Source organism: Ictalurus punctatus, chromosome 17, assembly GCF_001660625.3.
Source record: "Ictalurus punctatus breed USDA103 chromosome 17, Coco_2.0, whole genome shotgun sequence".
Taxonomy (NCBI): Eukaryota; Metazoa; Chordata; class Actinopteri; order Siluriformes; family Ictaluridae; genus Ictalurus; species Ictalurus punctatus.
In genome coordinates this window covers 23827283-23845894 of record NC_030432.2, presented here as the reverse complement: position 1 = coordinate 23845894, position 18612 = coordinate 23827283, and the positions used below count along the sequence as shown (strand labels likewise).

Below are 18612 nucleotides of genomic sequence, written 5' to 3'. Positions count from 1 at the left end.
TTATTTTATTTGTTTTACTATTGGTTGTTTTTTCTCCATTTTCTTTCCTCACACAGCACTGTTCCTCACAGTTGTGCAAATCTATTTAACTGGAAAAATGTCCGATCTTATCCGGAAAGCGCCGGTGTGGATGCGGGTTTTCATTCCAACCGATCAGAAGCCACACCCGATTCCACCTGTTTAATCAGTTGATCTTGGCTTTCAGTCGACTCAGGTGTGGCTTCCGATCGGTTGGAGTGAAAACCTGCACCCACACCGACCCTTTCCGCATAAGATCGCCCACCCCTGTGTTTTTAAATCAATGTACTATAGGAAAAGTACTATATCAATCCATTCGCTAACACTTTCCGTGGAGGCCATGTGAATAATGACTTATGAATACATTCATAGCATGTTCTAATGTATTCATAAGGGATTATACACACTGTTTTAACAATTTATGAAATGACACTACAGTATATAACACTGTTTATAATGCATTTATATTGAAATAATTGATAAAACGATGCATTATAAATACTGCTTATGAGACATTATTATCTCCATTATATCTTCTCATAATGTACTCTGTACGATGGGGCTTGGTGATGTATTATAATGCATTATAATGCCTACTTATAAAGCATTTCGCTAAGGATTTGTTCGTGCGTCATCACCGTCGCTATCAACTGTAATGCATTGTCATAAATGATTATAGGAATTTGTATAAAGCCTCATGAAGACATTATAACACGTTAGGAACGTGTGCATGGGTCATTATGCAGATGACCTTCGTAGAAACTTCATAGCTACCCTAAATTTTAGGAATGATATCAAATTGAGACTCCAACAGTTCGTAGCATATTAAAGAGCAGTGTATACGTCGGCATGCCTGTTTATTAGAGATCCAGTGTATATAACTCGTCGTTTTAGCCAGATATCTTTTAACGTTAATCTTTCACTTACAATTCCACGTCTGGAATAGTGACGGTCCTCTGCAGGATTTGTTCGGAGCTCATAATGTGACTGTAGACCAGCAGGCCTTTGGAGTTCTATGAAGAAGTCACAGTACATTTCATTCTTACACTATAGAAATTTCATTCTTATTACCCGACGCGCCCGTGAAAACACATAACAGGATACTCACAAATATCTGGACGTTGACTCGCTCGTTTATCGGAAGTAAGTAGTTGTCTAGAGTGAAGATTCTATATTTCACTGAAACATAAAAACAAACAACAACAGTGATTAATACAACGGACTGTTATACAAATGACTGTTTTCATCCAAAAGCTCTGATTTCTTACCATGTTCTCCGGGATTATAGATCGTCTTGTCTGTTTGGATGAAAATATAACCCTTTCTGCTTGACAGAAGGATATTGAGCATTAATTTCTTTTCAAACAGATCTCTGCTCTCAGCTACAAGAATAACATATTGGTCACCATTTTGGGGCTTTTTTTGAAGATTGGGAAACTGACCTGGATCAACCTGCAGATGCACAAAAAGCCATGTTTATTAGAGAATATAAGGAATAAAACACAGTGGGTTGCTGTTATAGGAAAATAATCAACAATGGGCCGGAGCGATCCATTACCAACAGCACATCCAAAGTGTTTTATACTCTTTTTTTCTTTTCTTTTTTTTTACAACCAAAATTATCCATTGTTTTTAAAAAAAAAAAAAAAAAATCTATTAGTTTATTAAAACAAGCCTTGCCACCATTTATCGATTTGTAGTTGTGGATCATCCACGAAAACAGTTATCACTTATATTATAATAGCTCTAAACATCAAGTCATTGCCTTCGTAGCCTCTCCTTATATATATATATATATATATATATATAGATATAGTATTTTTAGAATGTACTTTCATCCATACATCCATCCTCTATACTGCTTATCCTCTTCAGGGTCACGGGGAACCTGGGGCCTATCCCAGGGAGCATCGGGCACAAGGTGGGGTACGACGGGGAGAACATGCAAACTCCGCACACACAGGGCCACGGTGGGAATCGAACCCCCGACCGTGGAGGTGTGAGGCGAACGTGCCGACCACTAAGCCCCCGTGCGCCCTACAGTATACTTTATATTACGTAAATAAAAAAGACTATACATGACAACCAAGTAACAATGATGTGGACTTGCCTTAAGTGTCACCACAGCTTGATGCTGATTATCATCATTTAAGGTCACGATTTTCGGTTCACATAGCTTTGTGTCTTGAAAAGGAGCTTTGAAATACAGAGTGACATGGGCGGGTTTATTGGCTCCATGCAGTTGCACACTCACTGTCTCCTCCACTCCGATGTGAATGATATTCGGGGCGGTAATGAGATATCTGCATAAGTGCAAACACATGAACAAAAAACGAAGCTGCAAGATTGTTTCCATGCAATAGACATGACAAAGTTTCATTTTTCTCTTAATGATGATGATCAAGATTTGCATGGCTGTGATTAAATAAAATAAAATAATTTTAAAAAAAAACTCTGAGTACTCACATCGGGTTCTGTGCCTCCACTGCAAGATGAGCAAAAGCCCCAAAAACTAGAAGAAAGATCATTCTGTCTTTGTGGTGCAAAGTTATGCCCTTCAGTCTTTACACCATCTAGATAATCCTCACTGAGAGAGCTGTCTTTTCATGAACGTCCCACTGCTGTGACTGAAGACGCATGTACCAATCATGCTTCATTATATAAACTTCACAAAAAAAAAGATCGATTTTTTTTTTTTTTTTTCTATTTTCAAACGAAATCACATGACTTCCCAGAAACTGTCCTGGTTTTGGTCCAGACACAAGCGAGGAATGCTGTGACCTCCAAAACACCCATTGAGCAATAGGTTATGTGAAATGTTTTGGGGGTTCAGAAATCTCCAAAAATCTCAGAGAACAAACAACAGCATGTTAATCCAACTTTTTCTCTTTGGCATACCTCTTTTTGTAATGGCCGGCTAGAAGGTTTTTAACATACAGTGAGGGAAAAAAGTATTTGATCCCCTGCTGATTTTGTACGTTTGCCCACTGACAAAGAAATGATCCGTCTATAATTTTAATGGTAGATTTATTTGAACAGTGAGAGACAGAACAACAACAAGAAAATCCAGAAAAATGCATGTAAAAAATGTTATAAATTGATTTGCATTTTAATGAGGGAAATAAGTATTTGACCCCTCTGCAAAACATGACTTAGTACTTGGTTTAAAAACCCTTGTTGGTAATCACAGAGGTCAGACGTTTCTTGTAGTTGGCCACCAGGTTTGCACACATCTCAGGAGGGATTTTGTCCCACTCCTCTTTGCAGATCTTCTCCAAGTCATTAAGGTTTCGAGGCTGACGTTTGGCAACTCGAACCTTCAGCTCCCTCCACAGATTTTCTATGGGATTAAGGTCTGGAGACTGGCTAGGCCACTCCAGGACCTTAATGTGCTTCTTCTTGAGCCACTCCTTTGTTGCCTTGGCCGTGTGTTTTGGGTCATTGTCATGCTGGAATACCCATCCACGACCCATTTTCAATGCCCTGTCTGAGGGAAGGAGGTTTTCACCCAAGATTTGACGGTACATGGCCCCGTCCATCGTCCCTTTGATGCGGTGAAGTTGTCCTGTCCCCTTAGCAGAAAAACACCCCCAAAGCATAATGTTTCCACCTCCACGTTTGACGGTGAGGATGGTGTTCCAGGGGTCATAGGCAGCATTCCTCCTCCTCCAAACACGGCGAGTTGAGTTGATGCCAAAGAGCTCCATTTTGGTCTCATCTGACCTCAACACTTTCACCCAGTTGTCCTCTGAATCATTCAGATGTTCATTGGCAAACTTCAGACGGGCATGTATATGTGCTTTCTTGAGCAGGGGGACCTTGCGAGCGCTGCAGGATTTCAGTCCTTCACGGCGTAGTGTGTTACCAATTGTTTTCTTGGTGACTATGGTCCCAGCTGCCTTGAGATCATTGACAAGATCCTCCCGTGTAGTTCTGGGCTGATTCCTCACTGTTCTCATGATCCCGTGCAACTCCATGAGGTGAGATCTTGCGTGGAGCCCTAGGCCGAGGGAGATCGACAGTTCTTTTGTGTTTCTTCCATTTGCGAATGATCGCACCAACTGTTGTCCCCTTCTCACCAAGCTGCTTGGCAATGGTCTTGTAGCCCATTCCAGACTTGTGTAGGTCTACAATCTTGTCCCTGACATCCTTGGAGAGCTCTTTGGTCTTGGCCATGGTGGAGAGTTTGGAATCTGATTGATTGACTGCTTCTGTGGACAGGTGTCTTTTATACAGGTAACAAACTGATATTAGGAGAACTCCCTTTAAGAGTGTGCTCCTAATCTCAGCTCGTTACCTGTATAAAAGACACCTGGGAGCCAGAAATCTTTCTGATTGAGAGGGGGTCAAATACTTATTTCCCTCATTAAAATGCTAATCAATTTATAACATTTCTGACATGAGATTTTCTGGATTTTCTTGTTGTTATTCTGTCTCTCACTGTTCAAATAAAGTTACCATTAAAATTATAGAATGATCATTTCTTTGTCAGTGGGCAAACGTACAAAATCAGCAGGGGATCAAATACTTTTTTCCCTCACTGTACAGGAGATGCTCTCCATTTACTATTTGGTTGCAGTCTATTTAAATGGCTACAACCAGATGTCAGATATCACAATGCAAGACTAAAGAGCATTAGATTGGTACATGCATTAGTAGCAAAAAGGGTCGGGCTAGAGTTAGGGTTTCGATAAGGATCGGGTTTGGCTTGGTCTAAATTATGGGAAGACAAAGGTTTTGATTAGGTTTTCAGAAACTAAGGAAAACGTTTCCTTATGTGCACAGGATCATCCGTTTGAAAAGTTTAAAAAGGAAAAAAATAGAAAGAAAATATTCAAAAATGTAATTAAATCAGTGGAAAACATAACACTGGATTTGTCCTAGTGATCCTTCATTCTATCAAAAACACATGCGCAACTAGTTCACTAGGTGATGGACTAAGAGTACCATTGAGAACATTTTGTGAAACATAGTCATTTATATTACTGGCATTCATTAAGGAATATTAAAAAATATATATATAAATTTCACCCCATCACGCTCCAGAGCAGAGATCTGAGCCTATCATTTCCATATATATATATATATATATATATATATATATATATATATATATATATATACTATTCTATGCTGTTGTATAGTATAGTTACTGTTATGCAATGCTATGTTTGTAGAATATTTATAGGTGTGTGAGTTTGGGGGAAGGGGGGTGGGGGGGTTGTACGAAGGAGGACTCGGGAGACAGGTGATTTTTTTTTATGGACCTTGATGCTTTCTTTTATTTATTTTTTATCCTTATTTCTGCCGTGAGTGGATTTCAGATCACACCTCTTCCAATTACTAAATAAACTCAAACCAAATATAAAAGCTCTAGGCTGCTCGTGACTTGTTATGTTCAAGTTCACAGTCATGTTCATGTTTGTTTTCAAGGTGAGTGTGTTGTGATGTCTCCATCAGCTCCGGTCTCACTCTGGCTCACAGCGACCACTAAAATGGAAACACACATAAGTAGGCTGTTGGTAATAAAACACAATGTGGGAACAATCACACATTCTCTGGCTTTCAAGACAAACACAGTAGTGTACTTTGTTTCATCCCATCACGCTCCAGAGCTGAGATCTGAGCCTCTCATTTCTATACTATACTATACTATGCTATACTATACCACACTATACTACGCTACACTGTTTTTACTCTATACTATAATTATACTATACTACCCTGTTTTGTGTCACACTATACTATACGATGCTATACTATACTACAGTATGCTATACTGTGCTACACTGTTATTATACTATACTATAATTATACTACACTATACTACACTACCCTGTTTTGTGCCATACAATACTGTACCATACCATACTATACCATACCATACCATACTATACTATATTATACCATACTATACCATGCTATACTATACCATACTATACTATTCCATACTATACTGTACTATACTTTACCATACTATATTATACTATACTATACCATACTATACTATATTATACCATACTATACAATACCATACTATACTATACTATACTATACCATACTATGCCATATTATACCATACTATACCATACTATACTATACCATACCATACTATACTATACTATATTATACCATACTATACCATGCTATACTATACCATACTATACTATTCCATACTATACTGTACGATACTATATTATACCATACTATACTATTCCATACTATACTGTACTATATTTTACCATACTATATTATACTATACTATATTATACCATACTATACCATACTATACAATACCATACTATACCATGCTATACTATACCATACTATGCCATATTATACCATACTATACCATACTATACTATACTATACCATGCTATACTATACCATACTATGCCATATTATACCATACTATACAATACCATACTATACTATACTATACCATGCTATACTATACCATACTATACCATGCTATACTATACAATACTATACTATACCATACTACATTATACTATACCATACTATACCATACTACACTATACTATACCATACAATACTATACTATACTATACTATACTATACTATACTATACTATACTATACTATACTATACTATACCTCACCTGAGTTTTGGAGTGTGACAGGATGAAACTAAGTCTTCAAGTCCTCGTGTGTTAGTCTTCATTCCATCATGTCAAGCTCCAGAGATGAGATCTGGGCTTTAAGGTCAGGCTTGGCAGTGAAGATAAGGGTTATCATCAAGCTTGGTGCAAAGGTAAGACTCAGGAAGCATGTGCAACAATAGACTTCAATTAGAAGTTAATCATTGTTTTAAGGTGCTGCCATGCTTCTCAGTAAAACAAGACCCAGACAGACTGAAATCCTTTCCCACCCATGCTGCCCCATGCCTTTGCACACTTCTGAAGGGAGTATATTTTGTTTGGCCCCATGTAGTTAAATGATCGATATAAAAGGAAACAATGGAGTAATGACTTTAGAAGCTTGTTGCTAGGACTGGGGTGTCAGATCGATAAAGCTATTACGTCCGAGGTGTATATAACCAACGCTTTTAAAGATTTTACGTTCAGTTTAAAAAAATAAATAAATAAAAATAGTGTTTTCCTATCTCGATAGCAGTAGCAAAAGGAGATTGATAGGAATAAACAGGTTTATTAACAAAACCATAAATTATCAATTGTTGCATGTTACTGACACCCTCAGCGCCAAAGAGTTAGTCCTTTTCTTTAACGATGCTATACGATTGATATCTTTATAATCCATCATATCCATCCTTTAAAGGTAATGGAGCATAGACTACCAATAGGAAATACATTGGCATCCTTTACTCTCTGTTAGCTTAAAAACAAAACATAAAATACCAAAATATAATGTTTATTTAACCCCCATTGCTCACGTATTTGATAATAAGTGGCAAAGTTATTGAAAGGAACACACTTTATTATTATTATTTTTTTAAACAGAACAAATACAGTGTTCGTAAAATCATGAATACATACAGTACATCGTCATTTAACACGGACCGTTACCCAAAAAACATTTCTACGCAATTACCTACGTACATGGACAAAAGTCACTGATTCAACCAGTTTTTATAAAGGACAGCAACGTGAAAACAAACCAAAATAAGTCCAACTCCAGCGCTATATCGACAAACAGACCATAAATTTGCATAGTTTTTTTTTTTTTTCCATTTTTATTTTTTCCCCAACAAGAACCGTGTCCTAAAGTGTGCGCTAATTTCCGATGAGGTCATTTTCAGCAAGGTTACGTGATAAGTTGGCAAACGAATAAATATTAATAATCAACGTACAGTATGAGCTCGAGCCTGTTAACCGAGACTAAAGATTCTCTGCACTCAGTGCTGACTACCTAATAATACATAAATAGTCATAGGAATGCACATTTTCATACCTGGAATATGTTTCGAGGCGACCGAATTGCAGATGTGATTAAAACGTCATTCAAAACAATAAAATAAAGGTTTGGAAATTAGTTTTAAAGTTCACTCAGGAGGCATTTGGCCACTGAATTCAGTGTTAGTCAACAACAAAAGCCAAAATCACTACACAGTCACTAAACTGTATGATTTATCCAGTGTCCCAAACGCTAGCATTAATCAATTATAGCGTTTACTTAAGCTAACATTAGGCAACATCACTGTCTGCATCCCAAAACTCTAGAAGATATACTGTAGAATCCGTCTAAATGACACTTCTTTAGTACCCATTTGGTGTAGTCTTGTTGGCTAAGAGAGCACTTAAATGACCCATAATGCTCTGTCTCACGTGGTGTGGGGGGAAAATGAGTGGTATAGCTATTATTCACAGCTATCACTTATATACATAAGTGATAACATTATATACATAAGTGATAACAGGAACTAACTTTGACATAGTACACTGCAAAAGTCCAGTACATAGTGTATAGTAAGGACGTCATTGACGTCACTGTGTGTGAACAGCCTCCACATAAACAATCACGGAGTTTAAAACCCAAAATGCCTTTGTCTAACGTGTCCAAATAGTACACACTTCATTATTCAGCACTTACACTACACTACGTCGGACTGAATTTCCAAATATGATCCCTGAACTCAAAAATCCAAAATACACCACTTGTGACAGCGTAAAATACGACTGTAAGGATTAAACTGATTCACAAAATCAATTCACAAATAATTAAATAAATCTGATTTTTTTTTTTTTTTCCGTCTAGCCTTTACCTCGGTGTATTTATCATTTAGAGCACTATCTTGAACATGGTAGATTCACATGATCGTGTAATAAAATAAAGTAGCTATGTTATCTGTAACATAGACGTGTCATGTTAAGCATTATTTGCTCCGACTCGCTAGGATGCTGTAAACTAGCTACTAAGTAGGAGACGTTAATTATAATGTTCTAGTGACTAATTTTGTAAGGCATTCTTTGTGTAAATTGTCTCTAACGGAACGTTCCTTCAAGTGTTCTTACCGTGTTACTTATAATTCTAGTAAGAACAAGATTCGGGATGTAACCTCATTTAGCGGACTACCTAAAGGCATCCGTCTTAAGGATTAACACACTGTAAATCTAATCAGATCTGTCAACATGATACAGTCCACACTGTGTTCAATGCCAGCAATGATTGCAGTCAGTCAGGGACCAAGTCGTATAAAAGACACTACCACCTAAAATCCGTTTGCACACTTCTTTCAAATTCTGATATGAATTTACATTATAATACACGTTTTTTTGTTGTTGTTTTGTTTTGTTTTTACACAGAGAACGTATGCTTGATAAATCATGCAAAAAAAACAAACAAAAAAAAACAAAAAAACCCCAAAAGGCAACCCATAGTGAAGAGGCTGAAAAAACACTAGTTTTTGCTGCAATGTATTTATAATGGAAAAGGTTCTAAAAATTTGTATAAAAAATAAAAATGAACATAATCCTGAAATGTTCATAATAAAAACGTGAAAATAATCCTGTAACGCTGTCATATAACACGATAATATAATGTGATAGAAAACCTAAAATGTGATCGTAAAAGCATGGGAGAACAAACAGTAATGATTCTTTACAGATGTTGAATAAAAACACTCTTTATACAGCTTAGCTCCTTAGGCCAGATGGTCAGGAAGCTTGTAGCACCTTTGAATGCAATAATAATAATAATACTAATAATGAAAAGTAAAGTTGGGGGAGGAGGGGATGGAGAGAACACTATGGTCTAAGCAATAGTACACAACAAGCGCCTTGTTTGGATAGAACTGGCATCTGGCTTCAAGTCTTCCTTTCAAATTCTAAAACGGCAGAAACAAAAGTGCTTCCAGAGTTCTTTGTATTGGGAAATCCTGACGAGAGCCAGTATCCGAGTGCCAAGCTCATCATAACAGACTCGACACAGCATCACTTGACCTAAGCTGAACTCGTCTCTGAGATTGTGCAAGTGGGCCTAACTCTTTTCCGTCGCTTCAAATCTCTTAGTACTTAAATAAGAAGCAGTTCTAATGATCGTTTGCAAAATCTGGTCACACCTCCGAGCTGTCGTTTCTGTCAAACGCGTGTGTCATCATGGGCTCTGTGCTTCTGGAGCCCTTTGGAGGCTCGTTGATTTTCTCCTTCTCGTTCCTGGAGCGCACCAAAAAAAACACAAGCACGAGAAGAATGACAGCCAAGACGAGACCCACCAGGATTCCTACGATCATTATGACGTAATCGTCCTCCGTATCTTTCGGCTTGGACCCTGTGGTAACGACTATGCTCTGGACGTTAACTTTGGGCCGGGGTTGATGCTGGCTGCTGCGCTCCAGAGCTACGTGCAGGATGTTGGTTCCTCGCTCGTTCTCAGCTCCGATGTCCTTGGCCAGAGCTGGGACGCTGCTAACGGCCCTTCTGGAACGAGAGGAGTGGTGCTGAGTAATATGGTGGTACTCCACGCTCCTTTTTCCGATGCCTCGGTTGGCGTTGTCTCTGGAGCGGACGGTGTATATGGTGTGGATATACCACTCCCTTCCTGCAGATACCTAGAACACATAGAACACATTAGCACAGAAGATCACTATTAAAAATGCTTGCACTAAATACATTAATGGTTAGCCAAATCTTTAATTAGCTAAAGATGGTTGGCTAATTAGCTTTTACAGCTAACTAGTAACACTGAGCATAAATTCCCATAGATGCTAACTAATATTTAAATGTTTAATTAGCAGCCATAGTTTGTTAACTAGCTAATAGTGCTAACTAGTATCTCCCTGCACAGACAATATTTAATAGAGCTAGCTAATGAGGCAATACAGGTAACTAGTAAATTACAGCACATGCTAATGGTTAACTATTTAAAATGTTTAATTAGTAAACATACATTGATTATAAGTGAATAGCTCCAACTAGTAAATTTCCACACAACACCTGGATGGTTAAAACACAAAAATTAAATTAGCAAATACAACTAGCTAAAACAACTAAGTACTAACACCTATTAATAACTCATATTTAAATGTTTAATTCCAACCATAGTTAGATAACTAACTAATTAAGTGAACTAGAAATATGTACACACACACACACACACACACACACACATTAATAGTTAGCTAAATGTAAATGTTTAACTACCAGTTAGTTTGCTAATAATTCCTGCACAAAGACATTAAAAGTTAGCCAACATTAAATATTTAATTAGCTAATACAGCTAACTCCTAACTTCCCACACAAACGCCTAAAGTTAGCTAATATAGCTAACTCCTAACTTCCCACACAAACGCCTAAAGTTAGCTAATACAGCTAACTCCTAACTTCCCACAAACGCCTAAAGTTAGCTAATACAGCTAACTCCTAACTTCCCACAAACATCTAAAGTTAGCTAATATAGCTAACTCCTAACTTCCCACACAAACACCTAAAGTTAGCTAATACAGCTAACTCCTAACTTCCCACACAAACGCCTAAAGTTAGCTAATACAGCTAACTCCTAACTTCCCACACAAACGCCTAAAGTTAGCTAATACAGCTAACTCCTAACTTCCCACACAATCACGTAAAGTTAGCTAATACAGCTAACTCCTAACTTCCCACATAAACGCCTAAAGTTAGCTAATACAGTTAACTCCTAACTTCCCACAAACATCTAAAGTTAGCTAATAAAGCTAACTCCTAACTTCCCACAAACGCCTAAAGTTAGCTAATACAGCTAACTCCTAACTTCCCACAAACATCTAAAGTTAGCTAATATAGCTAACTCCTAACTTCCCACACAAACACCTAAAGTTAGCTAATACAGCTAACTCCTAACTTCCCACACAAACGCCTAAAGTTAGCTAATACAGCTAACTCCTAACTTCCCACACAAACGCCTAAAGTTAGCTAATACAGCTAACTCCTAACTTCCCACACAATCACGTAAAGTTAGCTAATACAGCTAACTCCTAACTTCCCACATAAACGCCTAAAGTTAGCTAATACAGTTAACTCCTAACTTCCCACAAACATCTAAAGTTAGCTAATAAAGCTAACTCCTAACTTCCCACAAACACCTAACTTCCCACACAAAACCCTAAAGTTAGCTAATACAGCTAACTCCTAATTTCCCACAAACATCTAAAGTTAGCTAATATAGCTAACTCCTAACTTCCCACACAAACACCTAAAGTTAGCTAATACAGCTAACTCCTAAATTTCCACACAAATACCTAGTTAGCTAATACAGCTAACTCCTAACTTCCCACAAACACCTAACCTCCCAAACAAAACTGTAAAGTTAGCTAATACAGCTAACTCCTAACTTCCCACAAACATCTAAAGTTAGCTAATACAGGTAACTCCTAACTTCAAACACAAAACCCTAAAGTTAGCTAATACAGCTAACTCCTAACTTCCCACAAACATCTAAAGTTAGCTAATATAGCTAACTCCTAACTTCCCACAAACATCTAAAGTTAGCTAATATAGCTAACTCCTAACTTCCCACAAACATCTAAAGTTAGCTAATATAGCTAACTCCTAACTTCCCACAAACATCTAAAGTTAGCTAATATAGCTAACTCCTAACTTCCCACAAACATCTAAAGTTAGCTAATACAGGTAACTCCTAACTTCCCAAACAAACGCCTAAAGTTATCTAACACAGCTAACTCCTAACTTCCCACACAATCACGTAAAGTTAGCTAATACAGCTAACTCCTAACTTCCCACAAACACCTCAAAGTTAAAACTTATTAGCAAACATTAAAATTTCTTTCTTTTTTTCCTTTGCAGTTTATAGGCAGAAAGTCTGTTGGTGTTTGAAAGGCACATATTTCACGGCTACGCTTAAACAGCGATGCTCTTTGCTTGTAGCCCTCGATACCCTTGCCACCATAACATATTCAAGCTAATATTAGCTAAATCACTCATCTGATGATGACACAAAAAGATATACAGCACAAATTAGTGACCGTTCACAACATGACTGCCAGCTGAGACACTCTAGCAGTACCAGTGCCTAATTTAACTGCGGGTTCACAGGATCATGATGGTGTCCTTACCGCCGGACAGTTACCTGAAACAGAGGTGTGGAGTCCATCCTGAAGCCATCCGAGCCTGGCTGCCTCACTAGCGACAAAGCTTCAGGGTCATCGACAGCCAGGAGAGCATTGAAGCTAACACTCCCAAATGCTCTGGCCTGAGTTTCTGGCTGAGCTTTGTCCTGTAAACAAACACAGATTTTTTGCTGCTATAAAATAAAATAGAAAAATGACTTCTTGATTTCGCAAGTGGACAAGCATCAGCAGAGTTGTCCATCGCATTTCTACTCTACAAGTTCACTACCATAAACAATGTGACTATTTTATTAATATTAATAAAGATATGTTATATAAAAATAATCAGTGACAGAATTTGGCAATATTCTAATTAGTAGCGAGTCACGTAAACGCCACAGTCCGAACTGCCCCGATTCAGATTAAGACAATATTCTGATTCCGCAAATTCTGATTCCCACCCGTGGAATATGCCTGTTTTAATCAGAAATGTGTTGCATCTAAACACCTTATTCAGAAAATCCACTGAAAGGAGATATAAGCTATATATCTATATATGATATATGGATGCTCAATTTGCAAAGGATTGTGGGGGTTTAGCTGTAGACTAGGTATTAAGGAATGGCAACTCAGACATACTTACAAGAACCATGTATACAGGTATATTCCGATGCCTGTACGCATATAAACATCGTATTCGGAATATGGCTGCGACCCGAATACGGATCTTAATCGGAATCTGATGCGCGTGTAAACGTAGTCGGTGACTGTCTACATGGGTGTTGTACGTATGCCTGAGTCGCCATTCCTAAACACCTAGCCTTCGGGTAAGCATCTACAATTCCTTTCAGTGGATTTTCAGAATAAGGGGTTTACATGCAACATAGAACTCAGTGTTAATTAGAATATTGACAAATATCCGGTTAAAGGATTAAACAATGCTGTGGTGCTAATGATGATGCAGTCATCATTTAAACAGGTTATATGCTATTAGTATAGAGCCAAAAAAAAAAAAAAATGCTTACAATGATCTTGAACCTGTAGAGGAGTGAAGCAGCATCTGCTAAACAGCCATACTCGTAGTTGTCAGGGTTGTACTTTGGCACATAGCCATCTGCCCCTGTACACAGGAACACCTTCTCGATGTTGCAGATAAAGGAGTCTCCGAGGTTCTGCACAGGATCCACCATGACACGGCCGTAGATGATGTCACCTACCGGGAAAACAAAACAAAAGCACACTGACTTGCGTAAGTGGAGTGCAAACAATATAGTGATACTTTATTAGTCACATATACATTATAGCACGGTGAAATTCATTTCTTCGTATACCCCAGCATGTCAGGAAGTTGGGGTCAGAGCGCAGCCGTGATACAGCGCCCCCTGGAGCAGAGAGGGTTAAGGGTCTTGCTCAAGGGCCCAACAGTGGCAGCTTGGCAGTGCTGGAGCTTGAACCCCCGACCTTCTGATCACTAACCCAGAGCCTTAACCACCAAGCCACCACTGCCCCCTAGTCAATCAAACTTTAAGGCATCTTTAATTGACCATAGTAGGGTTCAATTTATCATTCACTTAAAAAAAAATAAATAAATAATAATAATTAAAAAAAACCTTTTATGTACAGTACTTTGATTGTACAATGTGTGCTCAGTCTACCTATTTTTGCTTCTCCTCCAAATGCATTCTGGGGGAAATTAAAGCATGACAGGGTAAATAATCCACCTTTAACACTAACGATGTGTTACGGATGTAACAAATGGAGATGAAACCTAGGGCATGTTCCATTCTCGCTGCCTCATAGCGTTCTGTGTATTTTTATTATAACGCAGTCCATTCAGGATTCCGCGATCGCAGACATGAAAACAAAAATCAAGCAAAGTCGGCAATATTCGGAGGAGCTTGCAACTTTTCAAAATGACTGAAGATTTTCCGCAAATTCGCGCCAAGACGCGTCATGTGACGTCATCACGACGCCAAAGCCCTTTTCGATTCACGTGCGTCGAACGTGAATGCAGCTAAATGGTCTCATTTACCAACAAACATCACTGCGAAAGACAATTTCGCCAATTCAAAAATGAAAAGAAAATCCGCAAATTGCATCACAAATTGTAAAAAAAAAAAAAAGTCAAAAATGCAAGCATTTTTGGCCACAACAATCACAAAAAGATGTACAGAGTGACAACGTAAAAATATAAAATCCATTTTGCCACTGGATTTAGATGTGTGGAAGTGATATAAGACAGAGTTTCCCAAACTTTTCCAGGGCAAGGCCCCCCCAAATGGCATTAACATGTGACTGAGGCCCCCCTTCTGCAAGATGTCTTTAAAACACATTAAAAATACAGACTTCTGAATATATCCCCCTTTTTTTTATTAATAATTACATCTTACATCTTTACAATACATTACATTAGGAATTGTGTGTGTGTGTGGTTGTCGGAGAGTGGGAATTTATTTTTCACACCAAATTGTTGAGGGCCCCCGAGCGCCCCCTGGCGACCCCAAGGGGGCCCCTACTTTGAAAACCACTGATATAAGACAGTGGTTTTCAAAGTGGGGCCCGCGGTTCCCTTGAGGGCCTCCAGGGGGCGCCCGGGGGGCCTCAACAATTTGGTGTGAAAAATAAATAAAAGTATGTTTTCTCTTTCTCACTCTCAGACAACCACACACACACACACACACACACACACGCACACACACACACACAATCAATTCCTAATGTAATGTAAAGATGTAAGATGTAACTATTAATAAAAAAAGGGGGATATATTCAGAAGTCCGTATTTTTAATGTGTTTTAAAGACATCTTGTAAAAGGGGGGCCTCGGTCAAATGTTAATGCCTGGAAAAGTTTGGGAACCCCTGGTATACGAAACTTCATTTATTTTTATTTTTACCCTCAGAGAATGCAGTGTCGCTTTCTTGCCCGAATCCCATGGAACCATCTGACAACCACAGAGTCCTCTTAGAGAGCAGCAGCATCTGTGTGTTCAGGCTGAATTCTGCAGCCACAGGGTCACTCACCTACACGCACACACACACATACACATATATAATTTAACTGCAATTGTAAAACTGTGTGCATTCAATTTCACGTCGTACATTTTTAAATTATTGATGTGTTTTTTGTATTAGACAACACTTCCTCAACGTGTAAAAAAAAAAATCATCATTATCTTCATAAATATAAACTGGAATTAAGAATCACGTGAACCATGAAGCCATGTAATTTTCTGTATTAAATGCATGACTAATGGCTGCTGTCTTCCATTGTTGTACGTTAGTGCACTATGCGTTATATAATAACATGAACGTCCACTTAGAATTCAGAGAACACGTAAACTAACCAGCCTGATACTACACCTGTTCAGTCGCCATGATAAACTGTTGTCTGAAGCCTCCATTATTACATTATTAACTATAATAATGAACCCTAATTGAAATAGATTCCTCTAGACTATAAATAAACTTCCCGCCGGAGTGAAGTGTGTCAGTAAGTGTGTTCGTTCTGAGCATATCGGTGTAGTGAGTTTAAAGACCTGTTGGAAGCGGATGTCGAGGTCAAATGCGACAGGCTCTCGGGGATTGCACACTGGAGGCAGTGTGTACTCCAGACTCGGAGGGGCAGTACAGGGCAACACCTTCACCGTGTAGGTACCGGAATAATCCCTCACCTGTGCGAGAACATTTCAATCACACATCGTTGAACATGTAACTAAAACCAAACAGATGGTCTTGTTGTAATTCATGCCTTAAAACAATCATGAATCAATATCCCACAGGGAAATTGCGGAAGCGTCGATAGCCGTTCGGTGAATTAAAAGCATTATAAACTCATCTACTATTCATGCACGCATTACAATTTCATGAGCTCACCTTAACCTTAACGATGACTGTGCATTAGGGGGGAAAAAAGATCTCAAATGGTTAAATAAGTGAGGTTCGATACGATTTGAATGACGTTCTTTTACTCATTGAGCCTGCCCTCATTTCCACCCATGTCCACAAAGCTCCGCCTTCGACACTTACTGTGGTTCAACTAGATTTAGCTAGAAGATTGACAAGTGGCCAATCAAAATACAAACACACACACCGGGGGGTTATTTCTCAGCCACAATTGATGTGCAATTAATTGCGAATAATTACGATGAACTAATCGGCGTTAATTAATTAATTCGATAAAAAATTTGATCGACGGCCCTATTTTAGAATAATAAAGGTAGAAGCCATAGTGTTAAACATAAACCAGATTTGCACCGGTCAATGTGATCGTTACAACTAGGACTATTCATGCGGCAATATTTCGGATGCATGTTGGAGTTTACATGATTTGCTTCAGCGATTTTTAATTTTCTATCCCCGATCGATGGTCCAGATGTTACGGTGAAAACCCTGTCTCTGATGATCCTGAAGAATTCCTGCAAACCTCGGAGGCATGAACTACACACGGGTCATTTCAACAATCTGAATTACAAACCCAGCATATCGACTTAAGTACTCGCGTAACCTGACTCTAAATACGTGTAACTTTCCCAGAGTAAATACTAACCTAACCTTTGAACTCAAATCGTCAACTTATGCTGCAAACTCAGAGTATTAGACCGTTAATGCTTATTATTCAAGAACGCATTATTTACAACCGGAAAATGACGTTTAAATTATTCAATAAATCCTTTACAAAGTAAACACGTATTCTCGTACAAGTTCATCAAGCCGGTTTGTTTAATTAAATCCACCCCCCCCCCCACCCCCCCGCGCACCACTTTACAGGTGAAATTATACATATTTATACAATCGTAACTTTGACTGATAACTTTAACACAAATGAAAATGATTAAAGAATAACTACAAATTGTTCAGACTGCTGTACGTTTCTTAAATACCGAAAGCGGAGTAAATAAATTACAACGTTGTGCTCATTTTTAATTATTAATGAAACTCTGTGGTACTGCTCGACGCCTGTGGGAGAGGAAGAGGAGAGAAACACTGACTGCAAAGTCGGAGACAAACGTCCACTGCTGCATGGGCTGGTTGTAGGTGGGCTCACTCCTCACCAGGCTGAGGTTAAAGGTCAGCCCAGGGTGATCGGTACACATAACCATGGAGGTCAGAGGGGAAGCTGGAGAGAGACAATGTGGATACATCGACATGTTAGTGCTGCATGGTTTAATGGATTCGGGCTCGTGGTGAATACGGACACAATAACACAATCACTTCATTTTAATTCACAGATCAGTCTGGAATCTTCTCTTTCGCTAAATGTAAATGAATGCCAACGGACCATTGTGATACCGGCTTTGAGACGGGTCTTCTCCCCTCCAAGCTACACTTGCAATTCAGATTCCGTTGGCGTGTTTATGTAAGTCTCTTGGTATAACAATGGTGGATAAATGACTACATGCAAATGTAGACCTAAGCACAACACGGTCTTGAAAATATGTGTGTATCAGCCTGGGAAATTCCTTCACATGGTGATGTTCTGACATTATAGTCTTTTCCTGAATCGAAATAGATTTCTCTTTTGTGTATATATATATATTTCACAAGTAAAGAGTTCAAGCAAAGTCTGATAACTC

General features: G+C 38.5%; 2 protein-coding genes across 2 annotated transcripts in view; both read right to left on the bottom strand.

Annotated features, from left to right (window-relative positions):
- c4 (complement component 4) overlaps nucleotides 1-2655 on the bottom strand; it is a 27720-nt gene extending 25065 nt beyond the window's left edge. The window contains exons 1-5 of the mRNA XM_017490661.3: nucleotides 2485-2655; nucleotides 2129-2321; nucleotides 1287-1470; nucleotides 1127-1197; nucleotides 946-1031 (exon numbers count right to left, since the gene is read on the bottom strand). Coding sequence (XP_017346150.1) covers nucleotides 946-1031; nucleotides 1127-1197; nucleotides 1287-1470; nucleotides 2129-2321; nucleotides 2485-2546 — 596 coding nt within the window. The 5' untranslated portion in view covers nucleotides 2547-2655. The remainder of the gene's footprint in view (nucleotides 1-945; nucleotides 1032-1126; nucleotides 1198-1286; nucleotides 1471-2128; nucleotides 2322-2484) is intronic.
- Nucleotides 2656-7454: 4799 nt separating this feature from the next.
- frem2b (FRAS1 related extracellular matrix 2b) overlaps nucleotides 7455-18612 on the bottom strand; it is a 106322-nt gene continuing 95164 nt past the window's right edge. The window contains exons 19-24 of the mRNA XM_053687480.1: nucleotides 18028-18155; nucleotides 16576-16710; nucleotides 15934-16060; nucleotides 14064-14251; nucleotides 13059-13205; nucleotides 7455-10545 (exon numbers count right to left, since the gene is read on the bottom strand). Coding sequence (XP_053543455.1) covers nucleotides 10051-10545; nucleotides 13059-13205; nucleotides 14064-14251; nucleotides 15934-16060; nucleotides 16576-16710; nucleotides 18028-18155 — 1220 coding nt within the window. The 3' untranslated portion in view covers nucleotides 7455-10050. The remainder of the gene's footprint in view (nucleotides 10546-13058; nucleotides 13206-14063; nucleotides 14252-15933; nucleotides 16061-16575; nucleotides 16711-18027; nucleotides 18156-18612) is intronic.